This window comes from Neovison vison, chromosome 10, assembly GCF_020171115.1.
Source record: "Neovison vison isolate M4711 chromosome 10, ASM_NN_V1, whole genome shotgun sequence".
Lineage (NCBI taxonomy): Eukaryota > Metazoa > Chordata > Mammalia > Carnivora > Mustelidae > Neogale > Neogale vison.
The window spans coordinates 50,653,045-50,663,815 of record NC_058100.1 but is presented as its reverse complement, the minus strand read 5'-3'; the positions used below and the strand labels follow the sequence as shown (position 1 = coordinate 50,663,815).

Sequence of the window (10,771 nt, the reverse complement as noted above, 5' to 3'; positions counted from 1 at the left end):
ACCGTTATGTACACACACACACACACACACACACGCTCATTGGCAGAGACGGCCACACCTCGCGGCCCCGGGGGAAGCCACAGACCTCAGCTGTACGAGCTGAGCCTGGACTGGAGGAACTTTCCGCGGGACTCGGCACGGACAGCCCCCTACACGCGGCTGTCCGCGACCGGGAGCCCCAGGCGTGCGCGGCGGCCGCAGGTACTCGGTGCGCCCCCGCTTCAGGGCCTGGCGGGGGCGGCGGCGGCCGGAGGCTCCGGAGCTGCAGGGCCGGGTGCCAGCGTGCGCGCGCCAGCCGACCCGGCAGCCGCGTCCCCCGTCCGGCGCTCGCAGCCGGCCTCCGCGCCCTCGGGCCGCCAGTCTACCGCCGCCCGCCGCGGCCGCGAACATGGCTGCGCGCCGCGTCGCCACCGTCGCCTGCTCGCTGCTGCTCCTGTCCGCCGCTCTGCTCCGCCGCGGTTGCCGGGCGCGCTTCGCGGCGGAGCCCGACTCGGAGCACGACGAAGAGGAGCCGGAGGTTTTCCCCGAGTCGCCGGTGCAGAGACCCACCGTGCTCGTGGCCATCCTCGCCCGCAACGCGGCGCACGCGCTGCCTCACTTCCTCGGCTGCCTGGAGCGGCTGGACTACCCCAAGAGCAGGATGGCCATCTGGTGAGCGCGCCGGGCTGCCGCCGCCCGGCCCGGGACCGTGGGGCACGCGGGGGGCTGGGGGCGCGCACCCCCCGGACGCCCCGCTGCGCTCCCGGGCGGATGCGAGCCGGACGTCGCGTTGGGGAAGGACGCACGGGGCTGCGTGCGCCTGGGGTGCGGGTGGGGATGGCCAGCCCCGCCCGAGCTCCTGGGTGTGCGGGGAGGGGGGCGGTGTTGTGGGTCGGGGTGGCCTCGTCCCTTTCCCCGACAAGGGCTTGTGGGGACCCCGCAAGAGGGCCAGCGGCGCCGCCTTCCAACTCGCGCCTCATACCCCTAGCCCTGGAGTGAGGGAGGAGGGGTGCCCACCGCCGCCTGGTCGTCCGGACGCGGCGGGAAGCCTCACTGTGGCTGGCAGGGGGGCTGCGGAGCGGCTGGGTGGCGACCAGTGTGAGCCGCCCCGGCTTCCCGGGGTCCGGCTCCTGCTCTCCCACCTCAGAGGCCAGAATGGTGGCTCCTGGTTCTCCCAGGGAGTAGGGGTGGCGGTCGGGGTGGAGAGGAGGTGTGGACTCAGAGTCTGAGGTTAGGTGGGACTCACGGTGTCTTCTCAACCGCGCCACCAAGGCGGGCCCTGTCGCCGCCGCGCCCTTTAGGCAGTGCGCGTCCTGGGCTCCCTCCTGGGGCTCATTCCTCGCCGCAGATGCAAAGCACGCCGGGTGCCCTGGGGGGACCGAGCTGCCTTCGAGAAGGCAGACAGCCAAGTTTTGTCGCCCCGGGGGTACTGTGCTTGTTGCGGGGAGGGCTGGGACATCAGCGGCTGATCGGTGGCTGCCCGCACCGACTTCTAGAACTCGGTCTGGTCTCGCACCTTTAGAAAGGCGGGTATCAGAGGGCGAGACGTTGGTGGTCAGGGGGCCCCGCCGAAAGGCCTGTGTTGGAGGAGGTGGACGCTGGCCGCGGGGGTAGGCAGCCGGGAACGTGGACAAGAGAGCTCTGGTCCTCCGCGGAAGAGCCCAGCTCGCTCCGGAGCAGTTCGTGCTGCGTTGATCAAGGCAGCCGTCCTCACACAAGACACATCCTTAGAGCTGCGGTTGGGCAGAAAGAGAAGGGAGGAGGGTAGGGCAGTCGCCGGAATTGGCAGCCTGACCATACCTGGTGGTAGAGGTGCGGAGGTGAGAGCGCAAACACGAGATATAGAGCCGCTCTGTGCTATACACTGCTTTACTATGACCCTGTTATACGTGACTGCTGCCACGGAGAAGGGCGCGGGATGTGGAAAGGGAGAACGGGGGTGCAGCCAGGTTTTAAACCAGAAGGAAGAAGGATTTTTTTTTTTAACCACTTCAATACCAAAGAAAATTTCACAAATGTCAGTTCTTAGATGCTCTCTTCAGGAGAGATGTTTTACAATATGGTCTTGCTCTTTATGCATTGTTTGGTTTTAAAGAACATTGTTCCATTTTAAGTTACTCTAGGAAGTTCGTGAAGGCTGCGACAGGTAGGAAGCACAGGTTTTGCTACCTGATGTACAGACACCCTCTCTTCTATCATAGGATGAAGTTTTAAAAGTTGATCCCTATTTTACAAATGAAGCAACTGTGACTTCCATCCATCCGTTCAAGAACTCCCTTAAAGTCACAGAATTAATAAATGGTAAAACTGGAATTGGAACCCAAGTTTGTCTCTGAAGTCCGCCCTACAAAAATAGTGGTGGCAACATGATACAAACAAAATTAATTTAAACCTATAGGCTACAAATTAGGAGGCAAGCTGTTCGTCGCTCACTTGATATGTGGCTTTGGGTCAGTTGTTTGGGGCCCATAGACATCAGTTTCCTCATCGGTAGAATGAAGGACTGGAAGAAATGATTACCAATATACTTCCCAGCTCTTGAATTCCATGGATTTTGTGATATGATCAGAATCAACTAGCAGTGATTCTGTATCCTAAGTTCTCTGGATGTTCAATATTTTGTGGATGTTGACGTTCTTTTCAGATGGTTAGTATTCCAGTTCTCCATTGACTTTTGGGATCTGTTTTCCCTTAACCTTGTTCATAGTCCATGTAATTGTGCCTTGTCCCTTATGGCCAGAGTTACAAAGTTTAGGAAAAAACTAAAGTTTGAACAGGCCTTGAGCCACCATTAGTCACTAAAGACTCTTGAGTTCTGGTTTAGAAACCTTATATCATTTATTAGGTACTAATAACCAAAAGGCCATTTAAACCTAGTCCTCTATAGCTCTCAAAGTACTTTCATTAACTGTGTCATCTCATTTGATCCTTACTACCACTCTGTAAAGAAATAAACTTATCTGCATGTTACAGAAGAAGACACTGTACCTGAAGTAACTGACTTAAGATTACACTTATTTACTAATTTCACAAATACATAATAAGAAGAGCTCACATTTATTCTAAGCATTTATTCTGAGCATTTATATTCACTCTTAGGTATGTACTGTGATTATACCCTTTTACAGGTGAGAAAATTGAGGCACAGAGAGGTTATGCAAGCACACAGTCCTAATGACTAGCTTTTGTGAGATTAGGGCACTATGCCAGGTTCCAGCTAAGAAAAAGTTGAGTAAGGTGTGGCTTCTCACAGACAAATATGGCTCTTTTTACTGGGCAGTGTAAGGTGATCTGAATGGCATTTAGAGGGTTTAAGGGTGTGACAAAGGACTTCTAGATTAGATTGGAGCAGTTATGTGGTCATGGAAGCCTTCTTGAGGACAGCTGACCCTTAGTTAGAAGCCAGTTTTGCAAGACAAATAAGAATTCACTAAAACCTGGAAAGTAAGGAAAGAGGGAACAGTGAGGGGAAAATAAAAAGACATTGGGACATTAACCAGAGTTTCCTGCAGGAGCAGTAGAGCAGGAGGTAGGTTTCCTGAGTGCAAATCTCCAGTTCACTGCATTATACCACTGTAGCTGCTAACTTCGAGACTGGCATTAGACGAGTATTTGGCTGTGAAGGTTATGGGATATTACCCTCCAGGAGGAAGCAATAACTCAATTTAGGATGCTATAGCTTTGAAGAGCTTCTGTGAGTTACTTCCTTTTAGTCTCTTGGTCTCAAGCTCTACTCAATATTCTGAGATGCCGGACTGAGTATCCACCTGCGAAGCCAGCATCCACTAATGTCAAAGATGGTCAATGTCAAAACTGGCATTAGCTACCCAGAACTTTACACAACAGAACCAGGTGGCATATAGAGTCTGGGCTGCCAACTTCCATTTACTCTTATCTCTGAAGCTCAGTGCACACTTACCCTTCTCGTTCATCTGCTTACCTCTGACACTGGCTAGAGGAACATCTGGTAAGACTTCTTTCCTGTAGGAGTGAGAGGTATGGTTCATTGAGCATTCAGATTTCCCATTGCTGTATTTTTTTTTTCCCCACTGAAAGTTCTGGAACATATTTGCTCTCAGTATCAATAAATTGAAAAATTTTACTGTCAGAGACTGAGTACAGTTATCTCAGTTAACACTAAGTTTATTTGGATTAGATTGAATTAAAGAAAGTTTGTGTTTAGAGACACTTTGTACCAGGCAAAGGGAAAACCTGTCGCATTTACCACTCTGATCTCAAAACCCCCATCGAGTGAATAGTTCTCCTTCAAATATCATAACGGTGATAAGGAACTAAGATGTTCCTTGTGTTCTAGTTAAAACCTGCACCGCGTTGATGGGAATCACAGCTGTGCCGAGAGCAACCCGTTTGGCCTGTGGCATATGCACTGCGGTGGGTGCGCTTTTCTTCAGTGGAGCCATGAACGGTGCCCTTAGCAACAGAGGGAAGGCTGACCTCATCCCCCTTCCCAAACCTGCGATTAAGGCGAGGAGTGCCAAGTTGCCATGATAATGAAAAATGGAGCAGGGCATGAAGAAAAACATTTGACCCAAAAGACACATTCAGTTTGTCTCTTGGAGCCTATGGTTGCCTGTGGTAAGACAGTGGGGACTCCGTCTGTGCCATCATAAGGCAGTAACTGCCATGTAATTATAGAACAGTCTGAGCATTTCTTTGGCAGAAGTTTGAAAAGTAGCATACTACATCGGGAACCATTGTATGGCTTTCTAAATCAAGAGACTGTTTTCTGCTGACATCGACATAAACATTGGTGGGCTTCTGCTTGTTCTGGGGTGCCTATCCCCACATTTTGCACATGAATTTGTTGCTATAGTGTTTGGGAGATTACCTTGGATTATTATTCACTTTTTGGTGCTCAGCCAGTAGCATTTTGGGGAATGTTTAATGAGACACACTAAAGTAGGTGTGTTTACAAAATGTTTCAGACCACTACTAGTGATAGTTTCTAGCACCAGCAAGAACAATGTTACATTTTATCATTACAGTCTTGACATTCAATGCTTATGTTATGCCTATGAATAGACGTTTAGGCTCCTGGGTGAAAAATTAGATGAAACTTTGGTCCCCTTCTCTCTGTTAGTCTGTTTTCCTCACTTTTCCACCGTCTTTTTCTTCTTCTTCTTCTTTCCCCCCAGCCTGGTAGTTTAGTAGTATCAAGGAGGGCGTATCCAAGTTTACAGTCAGTTACGCTAGGGTTTGAATCTCCCGTGTGATTGCGGACACATTGGTGAACCTCTAACCAAGCCTAGCTTCTTCATCTGGAAATGACCAATAATAACACCTACCTCCAAGAGTTTTGTTTTTTTTTTTTAAACAAGTTTTTAGACAAATGAAATAATGCATGGACTATGTCTTTCATGTAAATGCTACTAGGTAGACAAGAGTTGCTATTTCCTATCCATCTTTTCCTTTTGGTCCCATCTCCTTTCTCTTTCCAAATGAAGATATTCAAAACAATATATATTCTCAAGGCGGTCTCGCCTTGTGAATATATGTTCTTTCCAACAAAACAAATATTAGCAAAATGAAAACTAACATTCATTTAGAAATGAAACCTAAACACTCCGATAAGATAGCTAATTTAGTCTGTTCTGTGGTGAGTGCTGTGAAGTGTGTAAACCTGGCGATTCACAGATCTGTACCCCTGGGGCTATAATACATTATATGTTTATAAAAAAATTTTAAAAAATTATATAAAAAAAGAACTAATTTAACCCTGACAACAACCCTGGGTGAGAGGTGTTATGACTCTTCTCACTTTACACAGAAGACAACTGAGGCACAGGGAATTGAAATAACTTGCATGAGGTCACAAGGCTAGTGCCTGGTAGAGCAAGGATGTGACCCAAGCATCTCATGTCCCAGACTAAGTACGGATGGTCTGTTTAAGATCAAGAAAGGACCAATTAGCGCTAGTTTTTGCTTCTGTCAGTTGACCCAACTTAGGAAAATAAGAGTGCCAGTGTTTCTTCCAAACAAGAATGGCCCCTTCTGCTTGAATGACACAACGGACTCAGTGGTTCCCTTCCGCTGTCTTGATAATTTCGTCACTTAGCTTAGCCACTTTCTAGTTACCAAACTCAGCTTTATATTGGTGGATTTCATAGGTACAGAGTCAGACTAAATATATGAATTGTACATAATTATTATGCAGATTACTTGCTATGATCACAGCTAATAGCAAAAGAAAGAAATTTATCAAGTGTTGTTAGTGGCAAATGAATAAGGCAGCACTATTGATAGGCACGGTGGCTACAGCATCTTGGGTGTGTAGTGGTAAAACAGTTTCCGTTTTTCAGCCTTTTTAATTAGTGGTCTTAGACTTAGTTGACCTTTAAACTTAACCTTCTTCCAAATGGCTGGAAAAAACTATCAATCATCTCCCCACCCTTCAATTTCAAAGCATGACTGAGCTTCAGAATTGTGTATTTCCTTTGAGTAAAAACTGAAATGAGTGATAAAAGGATGCTTAAATTCCCCTGGTTCTATTTTATTAATTGATGTCCATGGATGGGGAACCCAAAACATAGGACCACTGAAAGATTTTCCCCTAATATATTATACAGTGAATAAGTCTTGGGATGAGATAACAGATTTCTAGATTTTAAACCCAGGATGGCTGTTTTAACGTTGATTTTTTAAAAGATTGATTCTATTTATTTATTTATTTATTTCGAGTCTGGAGAGTGCCAGAGGGAGAGGAAAGAATTTCAAGGAGACTCCACTCTGAGCATGGAATCTGACAGAGGGCTTGATCTTATGACCCTGAGATTGGGACCTGAACTGAAATCAAGAATCAGTGCTTAACGAACTGAGGCACGCAGGCACCCCTGGATTACTTTATAACAAATATAACTCATGGTTTAAAAGCATATGCCAGTTATTCAAGCAGGGTTTGGTTTTTACAGATTTGTCTTCAGCAACTTTCTCTAGGTGATTCTACCACTGAGTTTCTTTGTGGCTCTAGGTGCATAAATAGGCTTCTCCCTTGACTGTCTCTCATGGTCAGAGGAATGAATGATGGAAGCTTTGTAAGCAGGGAGGCTGCTGGCTGTGCCCCGGCCCTTTTTCCAACACTTAAGTGTACACATGGGTCATATCAGTGTGTGGCACTGTCTTCCTGAAAAACATTAATTAGAGACACCTATGTAGTGCATTCAGTTAAGCGTATGATGCTTGGTTTTGGCTCAGGTCATGATCTCAGGGTCATGGGGTCGAGCCCTGAGTGGGACTCTGTGATCACCTTGGAGTCTAAGACTCTCTCTTTCCCTCTCCTTCTGCCCCTCTCCCCCAACTCTCTCACTCTCTCTCTCTCAAGTAAATAATATTTAAAGAATTTGATTAGCCTGTAACATGGTTGTCTGTTCTCTATTCCACAGTTACCATATTCTGAAGTTCACTATATATGTTTAAATCATAGTATTATTCATCAAGAATTATGAAATATGTCTATTGTATATGTCTTGACATCTTTATTCTCAAAGGAGTAATTTGTTCATTTAGCTGCACTTACACTGTGAACACATCAAAAATTGCTGATTTAAAAAATTCTGAAATCCCTTAGGGATTTCATAAATTTATTTAATAGTAATTTAATTACAAGAACTTTCCTGATTTTTTCCTCTTTTCAACTGAAATAGTAATATCCTCCCATAGTAAAAATTCAAACAGGATGAATAGAAACATGATAAAAAGTAAATCTCCCTTCTACTCTATGCCACCTTCCAGAGACAACCAACGTTAACAGCTCCTTGTACATTCTCCTAGAAAGTTTCTGAGCATGGACATATGTTCTTTTAATGTCAACCCAAATGAGTGTTTTATATATCCTGTTCTGCCTAAGTGTGACGATTTAAAATCTCGGTCTCTAATCCCAGCTTTTTAAAACTCTGCCAGCCCACCTCTCCCCATGCTCTGGGTGGCTCAGTAAAAGCCAGTTTAACACAACACCCGTTCCAGGTTGTTACTCTGAACACTTCCTACGTTACACTCATCCTGTTCTCTTGTCCTTGTGTCTCTGGGCCCTAGAAAATCTGGTCCTAAGCCCATTTAAAAACAAAACAACCTTTTTTTTTTTCTTTCTTTCTTTAAATGAAGGCTAATAGACATCCCCAAAGTGCTTATATCCGAAATGTCTAGCTGGATAACTTTGCACAAACTGAACAAGCCTGTGGCACCAGCCCCTGCCTTGCCAGGCGTGCATTTGCACACAACAGTGAGTCGCCACTGTCCCCTGACCTTTGCCCGGGCGGTCACGTCCCCATCAGGCCTATCCTCTGTGCAGTAATATTACCCACCACTGTCTGGCTCTTTGACGTGGCTTGCCTGGCCCTTTTAGAAATTTGGGTGATGACCCTTTCTCAGATCCTCAGGAGCCCTAAGACTCGACCCTTCTAGAATGAGCAGGCTTGGCAAGCTGCCAGCGAATGACCTAGTGGTAAAAAATCATGTTACTTTTCCCTCAGCTCTCCATTCCTCTGGTAGAAAAAACTGTGTGTTAGTGTTCATAAAAGGAAAAAAAAGGAATCCCATTATAGGTAATAATTGAAAAGCCATGCAGAATATAAATAGAGTGGCTGTAATTAATTCACTGGAACATGCTGCCTTTCAGATCCATGAAAATGCAGCGTTTGTGGTTGGTGACATTAGCCAAGCCTCTTGCATGAATTAAACCTTAGCTCTGTCTGGAGGGCATTTCTTTTCCTCTCTAGGAGCACATACAGTAATCTTTTCAGACTTAGACTTCCAATAATAACTTCATGACATCCTGCCAGGGCTGAACTTATGACTTCGCAACACATCTCATTTAACCGAGACAATTGCTATTATATTTTTGTCGTTTGTCAAATTCATCAAGCTGAGGGCTGTCCCTGACTTGTTGGTTTAGCCGATGGGATTTCTTCCTCTGCAAACATAATGAAAAATAACCCCTTCCACCAACCCCTCCCCAGCATTTCTGATTAATGATTCAAGACCCCTGAGAAGATGTACATTTTGGAAATATAAATAATAATATAAGTAATGATCCTGGGCTGCATATGCCCTAAGAATATGGCAGGGGAGGGGGAATGAATATGGGGTGAAGTCTGGTGTTAAAGCATTCTCATGAGGACCTGGATTAAATGATGACCCACTGGCTTCATGGGAAGCATTCTTTACCCTCAAGGTTGAATTACTTAAATGTCTGTTGAAGGACTTGTCAGGCTTGTCAGTGACGACTTCCGCCATTTTGGCTGTTGCCGTGGTCTCACTGTTTCTGCTCCAATCCCCGCTTCCTGCCTCAAAATCCATGTGTTGAAATCCTGACCCCCAAAGATGATGGTATTAGGAAGTGGGGTCTTTGGGAGTTGCATAAGTCTTACGGGAGGAGCTTTCATGAATGGGATTAGTGCCCTTGGGACAAGAGGCTCCAGACAGGTTCTTTACCTCTTCTACCATGTGAGGACCCAGAGAAAAGACTGCGTCCTCAAACAGGGTCTTCGCCAGGAACCTAACAATGCTGGTATCCTGATCTTGGACTTCTAGCTCCCAGAGCTTTGAAAAAGCTACTGTTCATAAGCCACCCAGTTTGTGGTATGTTCTTACAGCAGCCTAAGTCTTTACAGACGGCAACAGTGGTCAAGTCCAAGAAAACCATGAAGGTAGCTAAAAGTGCCCATATTTTAGACAACAGGGAAATAGGACTCTCTCTTTCCATTCCCCATTCTTTCAAAAAGTGACTGTATATATTTTGGAGGTGAGGAGGGGGTGGGCTATGGCAAGCTTCCTATTCTCATAGGAGTAGAGAGGATTCTGAAAAAGGGGATATAATGAATGTACATCATTTGGCATTTTTTCCCTAAAAAGTCATGTCAAGTGAGAAATTGCTGCTTTTCAGGGTCTTGGGAAAGGCAACATTTTCTGGGGACTAAGGCTGGAACTTAAATTCCTGGGATACGTGTGAGAAATGTGGTTGTGGACTTTTGCAGCTGTGACGTTCCTAACATGGAGCCCCTTGCTGGACCACTGAACTGCTTTTCAGTTTCTTGGTTTCCAGCCAGCCTCATAATCTGTTCAAGCTCCACACACCACAGTGATTACGGCTGAGATCCACCAAGATAGGGGAAAGTTACTGCCAAGTGGAGTCAGGATATTTCATGTCATCACCACACCGTTGAACAGTAAGCTTAATGCAGCCCCCACAGTCCTGCATTCCCTCCGCTGGAAGCACGGGCGGGGGTGGGGGGTGCGAGAACATTCAGACCGTCAGACCGTGTCTGGGGTTTCAGATGGATTCCGTGGAGCTGGCATGGAAGGCTCGAAACAGCCAGCATACTAAAGTATTTTAGAAACTTAAAAATCTGCCTTTTCTCAGTCTTGCTAGACTTCAAGATGGATTTGGAACATTGATTTCCATCCTATAAATTTTTCTTTATTGAGATAAACTGTGAATTTATAGAGCCATGGACTAAAAAATATTATGCACCTCCTTTTATTTATTTGGCCATCACAGATTCTCTATGTGGATAAGTCCAGGGGATCATGTTGAAATTAGTAGTTGAGGTAGCCTAAAAGTGGCTCGCCCCATCAGTCAAGTTCATTGGCCGTGAGTGGACATGGTCCTCATCACCGTTTTGCAGACCTTTTGGTTGAAGGCTGCTGAACTTCAACTAGTGGTTCCTAAATACTGGGTTAGAGGCCAAAACACCTACAACTTTCATTAGTTACATGGGTTTCTGGGCCCCTCTTTAACCACATTCAATCAGTTGGCCTGTGGGACAGGCCTGGGATC

The 10,771-nt window shown here is 46.3% G+C and overlaps 1 protein-coding gene across 1 annotated transcript in view; it reads left to right on the top strand.

The window, feature by feature from the left end:
* Positions 1–388: 388 nt before the first annotated feature.
* COLGALT2 (collagen beta(1-O)galactosyltransferase 2) overlaps positions 389–10,771 on the top strand; it is a 102,625-nt gene continuing 92,242 nt past the window's right edge. Inside the window, exon 1 of the mRNA XM_044267280.1 lies at positions 389–651. Coding sequence (XP_044123215.1) covers positions 389–651 — 263 coding nt within the window. The remainder of the gene's footprint in view (positions 652–10,771) is intronic.